General features: G+C 37.0%; 1 protein-coding gene across 4 annotated transcripts in view; it reads left to right on the forward strand.

Annotated features, from left to right (window-relative positions):
- SBF2 (SET binding factor 2) overlaps positions 1-23,987 on the forward strand; it is a 500,673-nt gene that overhangs the window by 91,480 nt on the left and 385,206 nt on the right. For all 4 annotated transcript variants that reach the window (XM_069554404.1, XM_069554405.1, XM_069554406.1 and 1 more), the window contains exon 2: positions 7,439-7,524. In XM_069554404.1, the coding sequence (XP_069410505.1) occupies positions 7,439-7,524 (86 nt within the window). The remainder of the gene's footprint in view (positions 1-7,438; positions 7,525-23,987) is intronic.

A 23,987-nucleotide genomic window follows, 5' to 3' on the forward strand; every position in this document is an offset into this window, starting at 1 on the left:
TTCTGCTGCATCCTATATCTGTACTGCCAACCTGTGCTGTACTGGCAACTGTACTGGCAAGTCTTCGCCTGGGCTTCTGCTCTTCTGTAACTGGCTTTACACATGACCCCCTGTGGTTGCCTGACTCACAAGACTTGATACATCTTTTTAGCTGCTTTAGTCTCTCATTTCTTCTATTTGGAATTTCCCAGCAGAGGAGCCAGGTTTGTCTCAGGTACCTTTTGTAGGTCACTCTGGTCATAAGTTGCTTGCCAGTTGCTTGCCCTTGCCCACCTAATAGTCCCATTCATTGACTCAACAAGTATTTTATTAAATATCTGATATATACTAGTTATTTTTCTAAATGCCTGGGATACATCAGTAAACATAGCAAGTCAAAATCACTGTTTCCATTCTAGTGAGGTGAAATATACAAGTAGAAGTAAATGTACTAGTCAAATTAATGATTTTATAATTGCTCTGTGGTTGGTAAGAGAGAGAGGATTGTGTGCTTCTGAACATGACTGCTGCCCTTCATTGAACTGGTGCCATTTTTGATGGAATGTGATATGGGCAGATGGACTTCAGAAACAACTCTAATATAGATAACCACTGATCTAGTTGTGTAGACAAACATAGAGAAGATTTTTAAAATTATGCATTAGAGTAGCATTTCTCAAAATTCAGAGCCTGTGTTAAGCCAAGCAGTATGTATTTTATATGTGTATACTTTAAACATATGCATGATACTAAAATGATTGATTCCTGTCAGTTGATACAATCAACAAATATCAAGCATCCTGTTTCATATAGAGCAAAGTATTGCATTTCTTCAGTTAATTAACCCTTACTGACTTCATTTCTTCTGCAAATGAACATCTTCCTCATACTGTTAGCTATTCCACACCTACGGCATGCTACTTAGCACTCCCTGAGAATACTGTTTGACTTTCCTGCAGTCATCTGGTAAGGCTTGAACAGTCACTTTGGCAGGGTGAATGGTTGGATCATCCTGGGTCACTTGATAATCCTTGTGGTGGGCCGGGTAAGTGGATTACCCTACCAGGACCCAGGGGAAGGTGGATTACCACACATAAAGAAGGGAAAAGTGTGCCTGATTACGCCAGTATTTCCTCACCCTTCTAAAATTTGTGTGGGGCGGTTTGTCTAGCATTTGCTCTTTTTTTAAAGAAAGCTATTTCCAAATGTGTTGGTATCCTGCTAAGAGTCCCCCTTTTTATGTATGAGCTCCACATTTGGTCATTGTATTTCCTGACTTTATGATGCAGTGGTAGAGTAGGGGCTGGAAAGAAAATCAGTAAGGCCTTGACTAATAACTGCCTCCTCTTTTTTTTTTTTTTTTCTATTTAGCTGTACGCAATGCACTGAACAATCACAGTTTGTCAGCCTAGCACCTGTCTTTCCTAAGAAGTGACCCCATTTCTTTTGAGAAGTGTCTCTCTCCCTACCCAGTTACCCATGCCCATTTAATACACAGTGCAAATCAGAGCTGCATTCCACAGCCATTCTGATTGACTTCACCTCTGGACACAAGAATCAGCCCACAGGTGGACATTTGACTCTAAAACAGTCTTCCCGCAATATGGCTTGCTCCTCAACATAAAATGTCATCTTAAATACAGCCAGTGCTTCCTGTAAGAATAGTTTTAGGTAAATTATATAAACTTGGAAAATAAATTTAAACATTCAGTTTAAACTCTTAAAATCCAAAAAGAAGCATCAGACAATGTTCATTTACTTCCATAGTATATTCTCCTAAGTTTCTCAAAAGTTAGCTGCATCAATTTGCATATTTGATATTCGAAACCAAGTTACTGTAGCTCCTTCCACATTTTATTTGTGAAATACCATGTTACCATTTTTATTTTTGCCTTTTTATAACCTAATTTCCATTTACAAATAGCATCATATAAGGAAGTTATATCACTCATGAATCATATTTCTCTGTGTGCTTACAAATGTTACATCAGCATTTCACACTAAGCTTTCATGTTATTGAAAGACTGCATATCATTATGAAATCAGTTATGGCTCCTAGAGACCTTTAGAAAGTTACGTTCCTGTTTAAAGGAGCTTTTTACTTCTCAAATTGGCATTAACTAAACAAGTGAAAATAATAGTCTCATTCTTATACACAGGGTGTAAAATATTATATCTTTCTCACTGGCCCTCTGACTTTGTGTGAGTTTTTAAAATTTTCATATTCTTTGATCCATTAGTTGTATACCTAAGATTTCTTCTGGGCAAAAGTGAGACAAGGATAAAGATTTGTATAGAAAGGTGCTTTCATAGCATTATTTATAATAGAGAAAATAGGAAATATACATAATTGTCAAAGGCATGTTAGAAGACATTAATAATCAATATATAACTTAAGTTTAGTATTATCTTGATTCTGATGAAAAAAAAAATACATGTATGAGAAAAGCCTAGGGTAAAATCCAAACATTAGCAGTAATTCTCTTCGGGTGTGGGATAATAGATGATTTCTTCTTTATATTTTTATATGTTAAATTTTTTTCTGCAGCTGACATTTATTATTTTTATGATTAGTAAAAATTGATGTGATAAAATATTTCCTGAGCCTGAAGTACATGAGTTATGACTTTCAGAATTGAAAGCGATATAGGAACACCTGATTAAATATGATGAGATATGTAATATTCATATCACTTTTTAAAAAGTGAGAGGAGATATAAGTTTAAAACAGTTTCCATCAGTATTAACAAATCTATTGAAATAAACATTTAGCTCAGTATGAACTAAGTGCCAGGCATTCATTATGCTAGGTACTTGGGTATATAAAGATGGTTCTGAAAGAACAAGAAGCTGTCTGCCATTTCTGTAAAAATTTCCATGATTTCTCTGCTACTTATGTCATTGTACTTACTGTGATATACTGAAATTATCAGTCCATTTTTCTGGTTTCTGTTCTCTTAATTCCTTGAGATAGGGGCCATGTCTCTTTCATTGTATGTCTCCAGTGTCTAGTAATTTATTGAATTAAGTTTGCTATGAATGTAAGAACTGGTGATACTTGAGGTGGGTTTTGGAAGCTGAGTGTCTGTAATGAATCACTTTTAGTTTACTCTTACTGAAATCCTTTGTTTCCCTATAATGGTTGGTATATGAAGAGTTACTATACTGCAGCAGTTGTTCATTTTTGAGAATGTTTTTATTTTGCCTTTTTCAAATGTGACCTCAATTTTAGAACAATTCTGAGTTGGTCAATAAGGTGAATTTAACTTTCCATTTATCTTTTAAAGGTAAGAATTTGGTCATTTGGTGATTGAAGTCTAAGTGAGGGCCAAGGGGAAGTTCAGTTCACAGGGATGAGGATGAGAGATGATAGTGGATGATTTCTTTCTGAAAAATTGAATCAGGTGTTAAGGTTTCCTTAAGTTAGATGCACAAATAATCAGAATGCTATTCCTTTTACTTCAGAGTGAGTGGGAACAACATGTAGAATATATAAGAGCAAAGTACAGCAAAAAGCAATTTAGACCTAGCATGTACTCTCTAATCCAAATTGCTCACAGATTATATCCCCAAAGATCAATTTTGAATTGATCTGGTCTTTAGTGTCACAGGGTAATTTTGTCATAGACTATGCCAAAGCCTTTGACTGTGTGGATCACAATAAACTGTGGAAAATTCTGAAAGAGATGGGAATACCAGACCACCTAACCTGCCTCTAGAGAAATCTGTATGCAGGCCAGGAAGCAACAGTTAGAACTGGACATGGAACAACAGACTGGTTCCAAATAGGAAAAGGAGTACGTCAAGGCTGTATATTGTCACCCTGTTTATCTAACTTCTATGCAGAGTACATATGAGAAACACTGGACTGGAAGAAACACAAGCTGAAATCAAGATTGCCGGGAGAAATATCAATAACCTCAGATATGCAGAGAACACTACCCTTATGGCAGAGTGAAGAGGAACTTAAAAGCCTCTTGATGAAAGTAAAAGAGGAGAGTGAAAAAGTTGGCTTAAAGCTCAACATTCAGAAAACGAAGATCGTGGCATCTGGTCCCATCACTCCATGGGAAATAGATGGAGAAACAGTGGAAACAGTGTCAGACTATTTTTTGGGGCTCCAAAATCACTGCAGATGGTGACTTCAGCCATGAAATTAAAAGATGCTTACTCCTTGGAAGAAAAGTTATGACCAACCTAGATAGCATATTCAAAAGCAGGGACATTACTTTGCCGACTAAGGTCTGTCTAGTCAAGGCTATGGTTTTTCCTGTGGTCATGTATGGATGTGAGAGTTGGACTGTGAAGAAGGCTGAGTGCTGAAGAATTGATGCTTTTGAACTGTGGTGTTGGAGAAGACTCTTGAGTGTCCCTTGGACTGCAAGGAGATCCAGCCAGTTCATTCTGAAGGAGATCAGCCCTGGGATTTCTTTGGAAGGAATGATGCTAAAGCTGAAACTCCAGTACTTTGGCCACCTCATGTGAAGAGTTGACTCATTGGAAAAGACTCTGATGCTGGGAGGGATTAGGGGCAGGAGGAGAAGGGGGCGGCCGAGGATGAGATGGCTGTATGGCATGACTGACTTGATGGACATGAGTCTGAGTGAACTCCAGGAGTTGGTGATGGACAGGGGGGCCTGGCATGTTGCGATTCATGGGGTTGCAAAGAGTCGGACGCGACTGAGCGACTGAACTGAACTGAATGATAGAGTAATGATATAGACTATATCAAGGAATTAGATATGACAGAGTGCCTGAAGAACTGTGGACAGAGGATCGTGACATTGTACAGGAAGCAGTGATCAAAACCATCCTCAAGAAAAAGAAATGCAAAAAGGCAAAATGGCTGTCTGAGGAGGCCTTACAAATAACTGAGAAAATAAGAGAAGCCAAAGGCAAAGAGAAAAGGAAAGATATACCCATTTGAATGCAGAGTTCCAAAAAATAGCAAGGAGAGATTAGAAAGCCTTCCTCAGTGATCAGTTCAAAAAAATAGGGAAAAAATAGAATGGGAAAGACTAGAGATCTCTTCAAGAAAATTAGTGATACCAAGGGAACATTTCATGCAAAGATGGGCACAATAAAAGATAGAAATGGTATGGACCTAACAGAAGCAGAAGATACTAAGAAGAGATGGTGACAATACATAGAAGAACTGTACAAAAAAGATCTTCATGACCCAGATAACCACGATGGTGTGATCACTCACCTAGAGCCAGACATCCTGGAATGCAAAGTCAAGTGGGTCTTAGGAAGCATCACTACAAACAGAGCTAGTGGAGGTGATGGAATTCCAGTTGAGCTATATCAAATCCTAAAAGATGATACTGTGAAAGTGCTGCACTCATTATGGCAGCAAATTTGGAAAACTCAGCAGTGGCCGCAGGACTGGAAAAAGTCAGTTTTCATTCCAATCCCAAAGAAAGGCAATGCCAAAGAATGCTCAAACTACCGCACAGTTGCACTCATCTCACATGCTAGCAAAGTAATGCTCAAAATTCTCCAAGCCAGGCTTCAACAGTACATGAACCGTGAACTTCCAGATGTTCAAGCTGGATTGAGAAAGGCAGAGGAACCAGAGATCAAATTGCCAACATCCGTTGGATCATTGAAAAAGCAAGAGAGTTCCAGAAAAACATCTACTTCTGCTTTATTGACTATGCCAAAGCCTTTGACTGTGCAGATCACAATAAACTCTGGAAAATTCTTTAAGAGATGGGAATACCAGAGCACCTGACCTGCCTCCTGAGAAATCTGTATGCAGGTCAGGAAGCAACAGTTAGAACTGGACATGAAACAACAGACTGATTCCACATAGGGAAAGGAATATGTCAAGGTTGTATATTGTCACCCTGTTTATTTAACTTATATGCAGAGTATAGCATGCAAAATGCTGGGCTGCATGAAGCACAAGTTGGAATCAAGATTGCTGGAGAAATATTAATAACTTCAGATACCCAGAAGACACCATCCTTATGGCAGAAAATGAAGAACTAAAGAGCCTCTTGATGAAAGTGAACGAGTGAAAATGTTGACTTAGAACTCAACATTCAGAAAACTAAGATCATGGCATCTGGTCCCATCACTTCATGGCAAATAGATGGGGAAACAGTGACAGACTTTAATTTTTTGGGCTCCAGAATCACTGCAGATGGTGACTGAAGCCATGAAATTAAAAGATGCTTGCTCCTTGGAAGAAAAGTTATGACTAACCTAGACAGCATATTAAAAAGCAGAGACATTACTTTTCCAACAAAGTTCTGTTTAGTCAAGGCTATGGTTTTTCCAGTAGTCATGTATGGATGTGAGAGTTGGACGATGAAGAAAGCTGAGCGCCAAAGGATTGATGCTTTTGAACTGTGGTGTCGGAGAAGACTCTTGAGTGTCCCTTGGACTGCAAGGAGATCCAACCAGTCCATCATAAAGGAAATAATTTCTTTTCTGAATATTCATTAGAAGGACCAATGCTGAATCTGAAACTCCAACCTTTGGCCCCCTGATGCAAAGAACTGACTCATTTGAAAAGACCCTGATGCTGGGAAAGATTGAAGGTGGGAGGAGAAGGAGACGACTAGGATGAGATGGTTGGATGGCAAAACTGACTCGATGGACATGAGTTTGAGCAAGCTCCAGGAGTTGGTGATGGACAGGGAAGACTGGCTTGCTGCCGTTCCAAGGTCGCAAAGAGCTGGACACGACTGAGCAACTGAACTGAATGATATAGATGAGTGCTTTTCAACCAGGGGCATTTTTGCCCTCCTCCCCGACCCTGAGCATATTTGGCAGTGATTTGGAGACATTTTTGGTTGTAACAACTTAGGGGTATTAGATGTGGTGTTATTAACTTTTAGTGCGTTAAAGCTAAGGATGTTACTAAACATACTATAGTGTACTATAATGCACAGGATAGCTCCCCTCCCACTGCCTTCAAACCCAAGAAGGTATTATCTGGCCCAGAATGTCAGTAGTTCTGATATGGAGAAACCCTGTTTAGGCAATTGTCTAATTTCCAGGCCACTCTGAAAAATCTTTCTTTAACCCTGCATGGTGCTTAGAACCCATAACTGAAGCTTAGTGCTAACAGTGCCATTTCATTTGTCATTTAAGATTACTTTGTCTGCATGGTAAAGGTTTTAAATTTCAACTTGAGATACTGATCAGAAGATGGCTTTCCTTATTGGAAATAAAGGGTAGTTACTCCCATGATGTGGAGACTTGATTTCACATGCCTGTTTTTCGTAGTATTTTTGTGTCACTCTTTTGAGAGTCTGTAGGATGGGAATTACGTATCTTTTCAGTATTGTGTTTAGAAGATAGTTTTATACCCTTTAAAACATGAAAATGTTTAATCAGTATATAAATTTATTCAAAAAGTATCCATTTAGAAATAACTATTAATAAAATGAGTATTCAGATTTTTAAGTACCTGTAACTTAATGCACTCTGATTTTATTAATAGGGTCAGGAGCAGGTCTGGGGAAAATAATCCAGAGATTTCCACAGAAGGACTGGGATGATACACCTTTTCCACAGGGAATTGAATTGGTAAGTTGATGTTGTATTACTGTACTTTTATGATACTTTTCTTGTTTTATTTATGGTTATATTTATGTTGCAGTTACTTTTAAATTATTTGGTGATTTAATTGTAACACATTATTAAAAATAATCTCCCCAACACAGAAACCTTTGACCTACATTGGTTCTGGAATACCTGTTTTGCTGTTCTTCCCGTTTAAATTTCTCTTTAATATTAAACATGAAATAGATGATCTTTATGTACCTGGAAGCTGAAAAATTCCTCTGATTCTTATAATCAAACTCTTAGCCCAGTATCTTCAGTGATAGTCTGTGTCATTAATCAAATATTTATTGTATCTTTTTTTCCTGAAAATTTCAAGGTCGTTGTTTTAGTGAAAACTAAATAAAAACATAGATAAACAAAACCAAAGGTTGGTTTAATAGTGATCAATCATGGTTTGAATTTGGTCTTGAAATCAAAATTCTTTCTTTCTGAATTCTTTCTTTCTAGTTACAGGATTTGTATGTAGTTTTGTAATAGTGCAATTAACTGCCTTATTTTTGTCAACCGTTTTAAAACAATTTATGGTTGAGCATAATTTATATGACTAACACATTCTCTGGTGGTGGATCTGTGGTGATAGAATCAGAGACTGAAAAGATGATCACTAAAGTATTTTTGCAATATGACTATAAAGTTTAGAGAGTGTGTATATATGTGTTTGTATATTTGTATGTGGTCATCTATATTGTATGTATATTTACATACACACGAGCAGTATTCATCAAAGCAATTGTTTTGAGTGAACAGTTGGTGTAATGTGACAATGAAGAGAAGAGTGCTTGGGTTGAAAATCCCCGCTGAATGATGTGATTTCTGGCAAGTTACTTAGTTTCTTGAGCAACAAGAGTCTTCCATCTATAAAATGAGGACACTGATAATACTAATCTCGTAGGGTTATGTAAAAATAAAATGAGAAAAATACAAATAAAATGCTTAGAACAGTGTCTTCCATAAGTTCAGTCATAAAGTTCTCAGTAAATAAGGTAGCTTGCTGGTGTTATTATTGTTGTCCTTGGTGCTCTGTGTTTGACATATTGCAGCTCCTGCCTCAGAGGAAGAACTGTTCAGTCTTTTGTTAGCCTGTATCAGAAATGTTTATTAGTAATAAAACTAATGTTGAAAATTATGATTTTTCTTATCTTAGCAAATGACTGTCCATTTCTGCCTCCCTGAGGATAAAAGATACATTGCTAAATGCTTAATTTTGATTGTTAAACCCAGTTGTGTAAAGAAGGCTGTGAGTTCTATAGCCCCACAGAGCGGGTAAATCTTGAGTTTAGGCATTAAAAGCAGGAGAAGAGTATGAGAATCTGTGAGGTAATAGAGAATACATTGGAAAAGACCCTGATGCTGGGAAAGATTGAGTGCATGAGGAAAACGGGATGACAGCAGATGAGATGGTTGGATGGCATCACCAACTCAATGGATGTAAGTTTGAGCAAACTCCAAGAGATAGTGAAGGACAAGGAAGCCTGGTGTACTGCAGTCCATGAGGTTGCAAAGAGTTGGACATGACTGAGCAACTGAACAATGAAGTGGTCTCTGCCGCTAGTTCCTGGCACAGAGCTTCTGAAACCCTTGTAATTTCCTAAGTCAAAAAATACTAGAGACATCTTTTGTTCTAATATTTGATCTTTGATCCTGGTTCCTGCCACAGGGCTCCTGAAACCTTTGTAACTTCCTGGGGAGTAGGAGTGTTTTGTTCTGATGAGGTGACTCTTGGGGGACTTCTGGATGGTTCCTGGATGAAGAAAAGGACCAGGCCATGATTAGAAGCTTGGAACTTTCAGCATTGATCTGCTATTCTCTTGAACAGGGAGAAGGGCTGACAGTTTAGTTAATGATGAAGAAGCCACCATAAAGATCCCCAAAGTATGGGATTCGAAGAACTTCCAGGTTGTTCACCTACGGGGAGAGTGATGCACCCCAGCTGCACAGAGAGAGAAGCTCCTGTGCTTGGGACCTTCCCAGGCTTCCCTCTGTATATCTCTTCATCTGCTGTTCATCTGTATTCCTTATCATATCCTTTAATAAACTGATTGTATTTTAAGTGAGCCACTTGAGCAGATTAATTGAATCCAAAGAGGTTGAAGTCATGGAACCTCCGATTTGTAGCCAACTCGTACAGAAGTTGTAGGTAACCTGGGGACCTGCTTGCAGTTGGCATCTCAGGTTGAGGGGAGTGTTGGTCTCATGGAACTGAGCCCTTAACCTTAATCAATCAGTTAAATTGTAGGACACCCAGCAGATGTTGTGGATAATTGCTTGTTTTGAGGAAAAAATCCCACACATTGGGTGACTAGGAGTGTTAGAAATGAAGTATTCTGGGTAAGGTAAATGTTACCACATGGAGGAGAAAAGTAGGTTTTTGAAGAGCCTCCTTGTATTCCTTTTTCTTCTCTTCCACATCTCTGTAAATACTAGTAATTGGTCTTACAGTGGATAACTGGCATTTGTACTGTTAAAGCTTTTAAACTGTTTCACTGTCCTTTTTAGTAATGATTGAAAGGGGAGCATTTTGATACTTGAGGCCTTTTAGAACTTTTGTGTGTTCCTAACTCCCCTCACATAAATGTGCGGATGGATATAAATTACATCAGTTTGACAGTATGAACAGTGAACCACCTTCAATAAATTTCAAGGACAACTGATGTTATTGGGTTAGAGAGAGATCATGATTTGACTGTAGTTTATTTAGCTATGACTGAGAAGGAATACTTTCTGTATTTCAAAAGTTCAGACATAGATACTGTGATGCCTCTGATGTCTCTAGTAGTGATGGAGAGACATGTGTTGATTTTCATTTCAGTTGAGTTCAATCACTCAGTCGTGTCTGATTCTTTGCTACCCTGTGGGCTGCAGCAGCCAGGTCTCCCTGTCCATCACCAACTCCCAGAGTTTACTCAAACTCATGTCCGTTGAGTCAGTGATGCCATCCAGACATCTCATCTGCTGTCGTCCCCTTCTCTTCCTGCCTTCAATCTTGCCCAGCATCAGGGTCTTTTCAAATGAGTCAGTTCTTCACATCGAGTGGTCAAAGTATTGCAGTTTCAGCTTTAGCATCAGTCCTTCTAATGAATATTCAGGACTCATTTCCTATAGGATGGACTGGTTGGATCTTGCAGTCCAAGGGACACTCAAGAGTCTTCTCCAATACCACAGTTCAGAAGCATCAATTCTTCAGCACTCAGCTTTCTTTATAGTCCAACTCTCACATCCATAAATGACTACTGAAAAAACCATAGCTTTGACTAGACGGACCTTCATTGGCAAAGTAATGTCTCTGCTTTTTAATATGCTGTCTAGGTTGGTGATAACTTTTCTTCCAAGTAGCAAGCTTGGTCCATACCATTTCTATCTTTTATTGTGCCCATTTTTGCATGAAATGTTCCCTTGGTATCTCTAATTTTCTTGAAGAGATCTCTAGTCTTTCCCATTCTATTGTTTTCCTCTGTTTCTTTGCACTGATTATCGAGGAAGGCTTTCTTATCTCTCCATGCTGTTCTTTGTAACTCTGCATTTAAATGGGTATACCTTTCCTTTTCTCCTTTGCCTTTGGCTTCTCTTCTTTCACAGCTATTTGTAGCATCCATTTTGCCTTTTTGCATTTCTTTTTCTTGGAGATGGTCTTGATCCCAACCTCCTCTACAATGTCACGAACTTCCGTCCATAGTTCTTCAGGCACTCTGTCTATCAGATCTAATGTGTTGACTTTACTACTAACTAAATGAATATTTTTTCTTTGTGGGAAAGACAGTCCTGTGTTCGGGTGCTGTCAGGGTCTCTCCAGTAATAAGTAGAGTCTTATGGGATTGGTGAAACTGAGATGATTAAGAAGGAGGATAACTTTTCCTCACCTAAGATTTTCCTAGATGATTATGTTGGGTGATTTTTTGTGAAGCATTTCAGAATGTTTGGGGCTAGATTAATATTTAAAGATTATTTATCTTGCTGGATTACATTGGGAACTTTCTCTTTCTTTTAAATTTTTTCATAATTGATAGCAATTCCCATTTCCTAATGTCTGTTGTGCTTTTTCAGGTACAGAATAAATTTGTTTATATTATCTATCAAACCCATTTTAAAACATACAAAATCGTTAACTTACATTTTTGTTGTCTTACTATTTATTGCTCTCCATGGGGGTCACGAAAAGTTGGACACAACTTAGTGACTGAGCACACACACACTCTATACCTTATATGTTAGAAATGTGCAACTATTCTGCATATTAACAGCGATAACTTGAAGACTATAATATACTGTGTAATCTAGAGCAACTCCTGCAGCTTTAAGACCAGAGATAGACCTAATAAAATTTTAGTGTAATTGAAGATGATGTGGTTCAGTCTCTTAAGTGGTTTGTTGATTCTGGGGTTGTAGTGACCCTTTTCTGATGATTTACATGAAAAAAAAAAAAATCTTAACTCCTCCAAGGTGGTGGTAGTGGAGCAACTTTTTAGCATGTAACGTTAATGTTAATATCTAACAGTTGTATATGATTGATAGAACATGATGAATTGACAAATTAGATGATTAGAGATAGTATTAATATATCTAATTTAAAGGTAGGTATATTGAGGATTAGGAAGTTTAAACAGTTTCGCTAAGGTCTAATAGCTGAGATGCAGCAGAACTAGGATTCAAACCCAGGTCTTGTAACTCTCAGTCTCAGTCAAAATCTGAGAATATTCTGAGAGTGATACTTTAAGCTATGGTTAACATTTAAATGCAGGATCTGAAAACAGGATTCTATAATTTGGTAGACCTGAGGTTCAGAACTCCTAAAAGAATGCTGTGCTGAAATAATGCTGTGTTATTAGAAGCCAGTTTCATTTATTTATGTTATTTGAGGATGAGCCTGGCTTCAGAACATAGTATTATATTGAAATTATTTTGTGTTGTCATCTCTCCTGCCCACACAGCAAGTATTTCATGTATTCAAATTCTAGTTGAAAGGCAATTGTGTTCAGCCTGAAGACTAAACTTTATTACTTGTGGGAAAGGATTTTAGACATTCATTCACTAATAAGTCAAATCCCAAATTTAATACAGAGGATGCTGAATTTAGTCTTTCTAAAGCTTTTGTGTGAAAAACTTGCCTTCTCTTTCTTTTCTTCCATTGAGATGTGCTGAACTTTAATTTGGATGGTTTTTAAAAATAAAAATATGAAAATAAGCTAAACCAAACATAATGACTGCTTTTCCAATTCTAGGATATTTTTATCTTTTTCTCGTACCTTTTAGGCATACATGGAAACCACAGACAGTCATAAAAATAAAGTTTCAGTCAATTTTAGTGACTATTTCAAAGAAAATTTAAGAATTGTTCTGCAGAGGCATACTATGGCTAACAATCTATTTCTGATCATGGGAAGCAATGTTTGTATTGGCTTCGTTTTGAGCATCAGCAAATAGTATTGTTTTAGGCACCAGCTCTTTTTAAAGATGCTCTGTCTCAGAAGTGAATTTTTTTTATATTCACATTCAAAAAATGTGTCACAATCTTCACTAGGGAATGCCTATACCGAGGCATTTTTAGATCTTTCTGATTTGTTTTTTAGAAGACTAAAGTACTGTAATTAAAAAATGCTGTGGCTTGGGTAAAACAGGATTAAATGTTTCATTAGAATTTCTAAACTTGAGGTTCTTAAGATATTAGTTCATTTGTTTAAGTTATAAACTAGTGATTTGACTACCAGCATGAATCCAGTTTTCTGTAGTTTTAAGTATAGACTGAGGAGAAGAGATGAAAAATACTTTGTATTCAACATTCTGTAGTGGTAACTTAGGAGAAGTAGTCTTAGTATGGTATGTTATTTGAAGGCAGAGAAGTAAGTATAAGCGTCATGTAATATTTTAATTCTTTAAGCTGTTTAGAATGCACTGAATACTGCAAATGGGCTTGTGGCTGTCTATCTGACCTAGATATAAGTACTGTTTGGTCAGGGGACTGAGTGTAGAAAGGATGAAAGAGAATTTTTCCCCTCTTTGTGGAGGTATATGCGTGAAAGGAGAATGAGAAAGGTAATGAACATATTGGATGACAGAATCAGGTTTCACAAATATTTTAAAAGGCTGGAGTTACAGGTCCTTCATATAAGAGGATTAAATTTAATAGGTGAAAATGTAGGTCCTGCATGTGAGTATGATAAAATGAGATCTATAAGTATTTAGAGTAAAGAATGCAGAATACTTTCCCAGAGATTTGACAAATACAAAAAGACAGCTAAAAATGAAAATATATAATTATAGAAGATACCTATGGTGGCTCATTCAGTAAAGAATCTGCCTGCAATGCAGAAGACACAAGTTTGATCCCTGGGTCCAGGAATATCCGGTGGAAAAGGAAATGGCAACCCGGTGCAGTATGCTTGCCCGGGAAATCCCATGGACAGAGGAGCCTGGCGGTCTGTAGTCCCTGTGGCTGCAAAGAGTTGGACATGACTTAGTGACTAACACTGAGGATTAGTAGTCTGTCTTGTGCTAGAGAATCTTTCATCTACCCAGTCTCCTTGGTCTGCTCTCAGAACCCCCTCAGGAAAGGTTTTATTGCCATGCTGGGGTTCTGTTATACCTAAAGCTTTGACGCCATAGAGAACTTTCTGAGGAAGCTGAAGAACTACAGTACACAAGCCTAGCCTATTACAGATTTATGTTGTCTGCAAACAGCCTGGCTCCATTACCACACAGAATACTGCTGTTCATCTCTTACGTGATTGTCTATCATATCACCTCTATGGTTTGTTCTGTACTTTTTAACCTCAAGTTCCTCATTCTGGTCTTCATTTTTCATCGATGCCAAGTATTAACTTAAAAAAGCCTTTTCCTGACTGTATCTCTTTAGCTATTATCATATTTCTTCTTTATTATGAAATGTTTCAAATGATTCTTCTTCATTTGCCGTCTCCATTTCTGTAAGAGCCTAGTGTGGTACTATGGAAGGAATATGGCATCTGAACTTAGAAACCTTAAGCAAAGTTAATTTACCTTGTGATAACATTACTTTTCCTATAAGACTGTTAATGTTCTGATTTCTTGCTATCCACTCTAATCTCTTATACCTATCTCACCCACATCTCAGGGGCTTATTCTGAAATATAGTTATGCCCTCTCCATTCTAAAATTGCATAGTTGAAGTTTGTTAATATTTTCTGAATTCATTAAGGTAATGCTTGATGTTATAATAGGTAAACCTTGAAGCCTTAGGGCTAAAATGAGATAAGCCTTTTTTCTTTTTACTTGCATGATCACATACTTGATTGGCAGTAGGTAGACAAGAGTGTGGTTTGGTATCTTCAAAGTTTCATCTTGAGCATCATCATTCAGTTGGCAGAGTAGTAAAAGAAAACATGGAGGATAGTGAAGGTGGATTTTATGGGAAAGGTCTGGGAGGCTGTATGTGTGTGTGCTCTGTCACTTCAGTCGTGTTCAACTTTTTGTGACCCTGTGGATGTAGCCTGCTGGGCTCCTCTGTCCATGGGATTCTCCAGGCAAGAAGAGTGGAGTGAGTTACTGTGCCCTCCTTCAGGGGATCTTCCTGACCCAGGGATCAAACATGCATCTCTTGCCTTCAGGAGGATTTTTTACCACTGAGCCACTGCGGAAGCCCTGAAGGCTGTATACATCACTTCTCTTCCATTCATCAGAAATCAGTCTTTTAATCACAGTTAACTGTAAGCGGAGTTTGGCAAATAAAACCTAGATGTGTGCCTAGGAGAAAAGGGAAACAGATTTAGTGAACAACTGCCTTTCCTCTGCCACAGTGTTCTTGTTGAAATTCAAAGATCTTTCCCTTATTCTAATTCTCTTTGACAACTTTATTTTTTGATATCACTAATTCAGTCTTTGTGGTAGAATAAAAAATACTTTGGCTCAGTTCCTGACACAAAGTGCCTGAAATCTTTGGAATTTACTCTTTTGTATGCTAATAAGATAGCTTATGGGTTTCAGAAACCCCAGATAGCTTCAGGAAGGGGGCTGGTGTGCCAGAGTAACCAGCCATGTGGTTGCTACTGCTGCTAAGTCGCTTCAGTCGTGTTCGACTCTGTGCGACCCCATAGACAGCAGCCCACCAGGCTCTGCTGTCCTTGGGATTCTTCAGGCAAGAACACTGGAGTGGGTTGCCATTTCCTTATCCAATGCATGAAAGTGAAAAGTGAAAGTGAAGTTGCTCAGTTGTGTCCAATCCTTAGTGACCCCATGGACCGCAGCCTACCAGCCTTCTCCATCCATGGGATTTTTCCAGGCAAGTGTACTGGAGTGGGGTGCCATTGCCTTCTCCAACCATGTGGTTAGAGCATTGGAAATTTCAGGCCCACTGGGGAGGAAGAGGGGCTGGAGATTGAGTTCAGTCATCAATGGCCAATGAGCTACCTAATGAAACATTCAGTCATGCCTACCTAATGAAACTTCCATAGAAACCCCTGAACGAAGGTATATACAGATCTTCCGAGTCAGTAAACACATGGATGTGCTGAGAAGGTAATGAGCTTGGAGAAGGCATGGAGGTTTTGTGTTTCGCCCTCCCTCCATACCTTGACTTATAGATCTCTTCTATTTGGCTCTTTTTAAGTTACATCTTTTGCAGTAAATTGGTAAGTGTACAAAAAGTGTTTTCCTGAGTTCAGTGAGCTTTCTAATGAATTATTGAACCTAGCGGGGACAGTCATATGAACCCCTGAATTTGTAGTCTGCAGGCAGAGATGTGGATGGATAATTTGGACATCCTTTTGCAGCTGGCATCTGAAGCTGAGGACAGTCTTGTTGGCTGAGGCCTGATCCCTTGACTGTGGGATATGTACTCTGGGAAGTTAATGTCTTAATTGAATTGTTTGCCACCCAGTTGGTGTTGGGGAAAACACACATATTTGGCATCAGGAAAAATACACCCATCTCCATCAAGCTAATTTTCTCTTAATTTCGGTTAATTCTCTTGCATTTTCCTTATTTTTGTTTTGTTTTTGTGGCTTCCTTGCTACAGACTGTAAGATTCAGTTTTCATTTTTTTGGTATCTTGTCTTCTCTTGGAAGTGATGGCATCACTATTCTGTCAGTCTGTTATACTTGAATTCTAGTCATGCCTTTGATTGTTATTTTGTGCACTTCCTATGATCTAAGTGTGTTGCCTATATGTCTCAGAGCTAAGCCATGTTTGGTATCTCTTTCTAATCCTGGGCTTCTAATGTTGTGTCAATTCCAGTAACAAATAGCCTGGAAGGTTTAATAGAAGATAGTTCTTGCCTAATTTCACTTGTAGCAGTTTGTGCTATGGTGGAACTGACACCTGGATAAGTCATATGTATTATGCAAACCAGAATACTTTGAGAGTGAAAGGTAGTGAGTTGGAAAACTTGCATAAACTGAATCTATCCTGAACAAATTAATTTTTTGGTTGCTTATACATATGCATATACATGTGTAAAGTTATTCATGGCACAAGTGGAAACTACCTAAATGTCTGTCAGTAGGTGACTGATTGAATTAGTGCTACAATCATTCATCAGAATATAATGCAACTGTTAAAAAGTATGAGATAGAAGATGTGCAAATGGCTAACAAGCACCTGAATAGATGCTAAGGTCACTAATCATTAGGGAAATGCAAATCAAAATGAAAATGAGATACTACTTCACACCTGTTAAACGATGACTAGTATAAAAAAGCGTAGTAGAAAATAACAAGAGTTGGCAAAGCTGTGGAGAATTATAGCCCTTGTGCACTGTTGGTGGATATGTAGAATGGCACAGATGCTGTGGAAAATGATATGGCAGTTCCTCAAAAAATTCAGAACAGGCTTACTATGTGGTCCAACAATTTCACTTCTGGTTATACACCCCAAAGAACTGAAAGTTCAGTTCAGTTCAGTCGCTCAGTTGTGTCCGACTCTTTGCGACCCCATGAATCGCAGCATGCCAGGCCTCCCTGTCCATCACCATCTCCTGAAGTTCACTCAGACTCATGTCCATTGAGTCCGTGATGCCATCCAGCCATCTTATCCTCGGTCGTCCCCTTCTCCTCCTGCCCCCAATCCCTCCCAGCATCAGAGTCTTTTCCAATGAGTCAACTCTTTGTATGAAGTGGCAGCAGGGACTCAAATAGATTTTTGTACATACATGTTCACAGTGGCGTTATTCACCATAGCCAAAAGCAACCCAAATATCCATTGACAGATAAATGGATAAACAAAATGTGTTATATACATACAATGAAATACTATTCAGCCTTAAAAATAAAGGAAATTTTGACGTGTGGTACAAGTTGAATGCTTCTTGAAGACATTAGCCAAGGTGAAATAGGCCAGTCACAAAGTAAAGTACCTAGAATAGCCAAATTCATAAAGAAGGTAGAATGGTGATTACCATGGGTGGGGAAGCAAGAATGGGGAAATGTTTAATGGGTATAGATTTTCAGTTTTGCAAGATGAAAAGTGTTCTGAAGATTGATTGCAGGACAGTATGAGTGTACTTAACACTAATGAGCTGCACATTTAAAAATGGTTAAGATGATAAGTGTTATGTATGCTGCTGCTGCTGCTAAGTTGCTTCAGTCATGTCCAACTTTGTGCGACCCCATAGATGGCAGCCCACCAGGCTCCCCCTTCCCTGGGATTTTCCAGGCAAGAACACTGGAGTGAGTTGCCATTTCCTTCTCCATGTAATGTTATGTATACTTTTCTACTATTAAAAACTTCTAAAAACTTTTTAGAAAAATATGAGCTTTATTCAGTGACATGAATTAATCTTTGACACATTGTATGGCAAATAGCCAAAACAATTTAGAGAAGAAAGAACAAAATTGGAGGACTTGCATTACCTGGTTTCAAGACAGAGTGTAGAGCTCAGTATTCAAGACAGTGTGGTATTGGCTTAAAGATAGACATGTAGATCCATGCTACACTCTAGAAGCAAATCCCCACGTTATGCTAAACAGATATTCAGTAGAGTGGCTAAGGTAATTCAGTTGTGGAAAGATGGGATTTCCGTCAAATGGTAGTAAAACAATTGAATGTCCATTTGGAAAAAAATAGCTTTGACCCTTCCTCACACTGTACAGAAAAATTAATTTGAAGTAGATCATTGGCTGAATGTAAAAGCTAAAACTGTAAAGGTTTTTAAAAGAAAACTTAAGACAGCATCTTTGCAAACCTTTAGTTAAGCAGAGACTTTAATAAAGTTTCTCTGCTTTGTTATGCAGAAAAGGTGGGTAGTCAGATAATAAATCCTGCTTTGTATTATAGATTTCAGTTGGATCTACAGAATCTATGGATGCCACTTGGGCCTTCTATTTTTTGCTGTTTCCCTTTAGTGAGGAGGAGGAGACTGGGAGAAAAGAGGGGGAGCTCTAGAAACAGTTTACCTAGGATCTCAGAGCACAGGTTTCTCAGATGTTATCTATTCTGCTGAGCCAGGTTTTCTTGTCAAGCCAGAATTTTTGATATATTCAAAGCTGTAGGGTGGCTTTTGCAAATAGAACTTCTTTATCAAAATTTAATCCCTATAGATGATAGCCAACTTGAGATATAAAAACATTATTATATGTAGAAGATTTTGTGGTATAGAGGAAAGAATACTGAACTCTGGGATTTTATTTATCTGTCTATATCAGTATAAAAACCTATATATAATTTGATTATAAAAAGCAACAGCTATTTAGAGAGAGAACACCAACTCTCTAAGTTACATAACCTAGTTTCAATGGTATAATAAGGAATTATATTTTCATATTATCCATCCCCTCACACGTCAGTTCTTTTTCTAATCAAGTTCTTTGGTGGTCCAGACATCCTATTACAGTCACATCTTTTTTTCTTGAGTTTGTATTGTACTTTGAGTATTCATGTGGAATTTTCCCTACTATGAATATAGTTATTTTCCTTATAAGTTTTTCTAGAGCACTTGAAACCCCTTGAAAAAACAAACATGTCAGTTTGAAAAGCATTTAAAAATGCTTCTGGTGGCCTCTAGTGGTACTTATGTGCCTATAAAAAGTCACTAATATCCCCAATATACAAAATTTTAGGTGGAGAGAGTTACTAAGTAGACAAACACAAATACGTATATTTATTGAAGAAGAGTTTTTAATCTTTGAGAACTAAAAATTTATTGATGAACTATAAATCTGTCAGTGATGTATGTACAGCTGGGTCTGTTATTGCAAATTTTATCTTTCCTTACTTTCAAGAAGGAAATAGGCTTTCCCTACTTTCAAGAAATGCCTTTAAATTATATGTTACATACATATCTTACTTGGCAGTGTTTCTATTTTGTACTATGTCAGCAGTAGTTTACTATTGCATTTTGCTGAAATGTGTCCATAAAGGATGGTAGAATGATTTCTGACATATCCTTAAATATAATAAAAGCTAAAAATAGGGTCAATATTTTGTAAGTTAATCATAAAGATAATCAATCCTTAGATAAGTTTATTTCTAAATAGCTACTTCTGGCTAGTTTAAGATACTTTAAGTTAGACCAAGAAGTATCCAGAATCTGAAATATATGTGGAAATTGTATAAATTTCTGAAATTTAGATAATTTGGAAAAATTTGTATAAATTCAAGATTTGGAAAGCTAAAGAGAAAAGTGGCAGGTTTGGGTAAGTTAGATTTAAGTGCTGAAATTCATCCCCATTCATGCTAAAAATTAGATATTAAAATCTAGGTCATATAGCTACTTAGGCTGTATGTAGGCTGAGATGATAATAAAGCCCTTGGTCTTTTGATTCTCTGCTAAAGCTTTTCTAAAACTAATATAAAATATTCTTGGGTTAGATGAGGTAAGCTGATTTTTTAAAAGTTTTTTTCTTTTTTTTCTAAAAATAAAAAAAAATTAACAAATAAGTCTTATTCTAATTAGGAAGGTTTAGCTGGCGTTGGGAAGAAGTGAATAAAAAAGTGTTAATGTTAAAACATTAAAATCAGAAGGGTCTAATGATACAAATCTTTGGTAATTAAGGAGTTGGCAGCTTTTATTTCTTCCAAAGATGGACCATATTTACCAGAAACACACATAGTATAGGTGAGCTCAGAATAACCTTCAGATATGACAGCTTTAATGTTCTAATGAAAAAGTTAGATTCTACTGTTGGGTTCATAACTGACTGAAAGATCTCAGTAAGGTTAGTAAGATCATCAGTGTATTTCTCCAATTCAGTATTGTGTACTTATTTTGGAAATAGGAATAAATTGCTAAAAGACTTAAATGAGATGTGCTATCAGTTTGTGGGTTGATTGTGGTTTCCATTGTTGACTGGGAAGGCAATGACTGCTTTTCCTGAGACTTCTGAGTGCTAATACACAAGATGGGGTGGAATCTTCCATTCTGGTTAAGTGTTACTCTGAGACTTCTGAGTGCTAATAACTAAGATGGAATAGAACCTTCCGTTTGGGTTAAGTGTTACTCTGATAGGCCAGAGAAGTGGAAGAGAAGTTTTCTGAGTTTAAAAGAGCCACAGGAGAGCTTTTTTCTACTTATTCCATCAACTAGGAATTCTTTTAAACTGAATGTGGCCTGTTTAAAATTTCTAGATGTATTCCAATTTCACATAAATATTTACTTATCTTAATATTGTTCTACCTAGGTAATACCTGTAATTTAATCTCACAGAACAGTCTGTTGCCTCTTGGTGACAGTGACTTTTTAAAAAAAATTTATTTTTAATCAAAGGATAACTGCTTTACAATATTGTGTTGGTTTCTGCCATACATCATCATGAATCGGTCATAGGTATGCATATGTCCCCTCTCTCTTGAACCTCCTTCCCACCTCCCACCCCTTCCCACCCTCCTCTAGGTTGTTACAGAGCCCCAGTTTGAGTTCCCTGAGTCATACAGCAAATTCCCATTGGCTGTTTTACATATGGTAGTGTATATGTTTCCATGTTACTCTCTCCATTTGTCCCACCTTCTCCTTCCTCTCTTCCCATGCCCCCCACCCCCATGTCCATAAGTCTCTTCCCTGTGTCTGCATCTTCGCTGCTACCCTGCAGATAGATTTATCAGTACTGGGTGACAGTGATAACCTTAAGTAGAATGGTGTAGTGCTGCTGTTACTGAAAGTGAAGAATTGTTTCCTAAACATTTTAAGGGTGAGGTCTTTGATCTCTGGTGAGTTTTACTTTTATTGTATTAAATTAAAAAAAAAATTTTTTTTAAACTGAGTTATAATTGACTAAAGTTTCAGGTACACAGCATAGTGATTTGCAGTTTTTAAAGATTATACTCCATTTATAGTTATTATAAAATATTGGCCCTATTCTCTGTGCTGAACAATATATCCTTGTAGCTAATTTATTTTATACATTATTATGTAGCTCTTAATCTATGTACCTTTGTACCTCTTTCATACCCTAATATTGCCCCTCTTTCTCTCCCCACTGGTAACCACTGGTCTGTTTTTTGTTGTTGTATATTTTGTAATATTCGCTGGTTTGTTTTATTTTTTAGACTTCACATGTAAGTGATACCTTACAATATTTGTCTTTCTCTGACTTATTTCGTTAAGTATAATGCCCTCCAAGTCCATCCATGTTGTTGCAAAGGCGAAATTCCATTCTAATGGCTGATTAGTATCCCATGATACATACTATACAAGTATGTATTTCCACATCTTCTTTATCCATTCATCTTTTGATGGACACTTTGGTTGTTTCTGTGTCTTGGCAATTTAAAATGATGCTGCTATGAACATAGGAGTGCATAGATCTTTTTGAATTAATGCTCTGGTTTTCTTTGGGTATATACCTGGGAGTGGAATTATTGGATCTTATCTGGTGATTTAAAAAATAAAGATTATTAAAGTGCTAGCTTGTTACTACTTATGAAAAATACAGCTTCTTTTTTTATAGTTTGCTCATTTGTCCAGAATTTTGCTTTAAAATTTATAGTCATTTTGAAACTTTGGCTACAATTTAATGCCAGTTCATTCATTTAACATATTTATAGAGCACTTACTTTGTGTCAGTCATGGAGGTGGGTGTTAATGATATAGCAGTGAACCAGATAAATCCTTGTCTTCTTAAAACTTTAATTTGTAGTAGAGAATGGGCCAGCACTAACTACAGTGAGTAAGTAAATTGTGTAGTACATGAGAAGTGATAAGTACTAAAGCATTGACAGGAACAATGTGGTCCATTTGTTTGTAAATAACCAAGGCAACCAGTTACCTGTTGCTGCTTGCCATATAGTCTAAGCAAAGCAAATAAGCTAGGTTAAATAGCTTTTAGAATTTGGCATATTTTTGATATTACAAAGCAAATTGTAAATACATACTTCAACTGTACCAGATTATTAAGGAAAATATTTTTTATATTTTGAAGTAGTAATGAATGTTAGTTTCTTGCCTTACAGTAGCCAAAAATTATCGAGATAGGTGGGTTCTACATTACTGTGGTTATAACTTTCTGTAATCAAATAGGCTACACATTTAGTGTGTAATCCGTTTGTATATAATACAGTATTTTTAAAATATTTCTATTTCATACAAGGGCAAAGAGTTCAGAGATGTATCACACATTTGCAATTCGTCATTAAAGCGAGTCAAGTACAAGTAAAAAAAAACTCTAATGTATTTCTAAATCAGTTCTGTAACCGAGCAATTGCTTAATTGATACAGGACTTTCCAATTTGAGGCTTCTAAGAAAAACATGATTCTGTGTACTTTTTTTGTTTGAATTTGCAGTAGATCCTTGTTGGTTATCTGTTTTAAGTGCAGCAATATATATGTTTAATTTGTCCTTTAGGATCAGTAGTTTAGTGATTCTCTTTTACCCTTTTTTCTTTCTTTTTTCCTGTTTGACAAAGATTTTTATAGACTGACTGACTGGTGGGTTATGAATCATCCTCTAGTTATTGGTAAGCATCTCTCTAAAGGCTTTTCCTATAATAGAAGGTGACCATCATTTAAAATCATGACTGGGATAATGATAAAAATGTCATGTAATCTTAGGGTTTGGAAAGGACCTTAAAGGTTTCCTGGTCAAATTCCAACCTCCCTTGTGATGATTAAATTACTTTGTATATAGTATTCTTGCCAAATGGTCATGTAGCTTCCAGTGATTCATCCTTAAGTATTTTCTTAGTGCCTGTTAGGTGCTGGACAATGTGTTGGGTGCTGGGAATTCAGCAATAAATATGACAGATGTGGCCATGCCCTCATCATACTCAGTCTAGTAGTGTTTTTATAGTGATGATAAACTTGCTCGTGTGTTTATATTTACCTTCATAGTTTTACACAAATCATCTTTAAGAGTCTTGTTCTACTTTACAGATTTGTATGAACATTAACCTAACCTAGTCAGGTAAATATTCTTCTCCTTATCACTGTACTTGGAAATAGGTTTTTTCTTTCCTTCTTTTTTTCCTTCTCAAAAGCCTGTTTCTAACTTTATATAAAAATAAACAAGCTTATATTTTTTTTTCAAAA

Source organism: Ovis canadensis, chromosome 15 (assembly GCF_042477335.2).
Source record: "Ovis canadensis isolate MfBH-ARS-UI-01 breed Bighorn chromosome 15, ARS-UI_OviCan_v2, whole genome shotgun sequence".
Taxonomy (NCBI): Eukaryota; Metazoa; Chordata; class Mammalia; order Artiodactyla; family Bovidae; genus Ovis; species Ovis canadensis.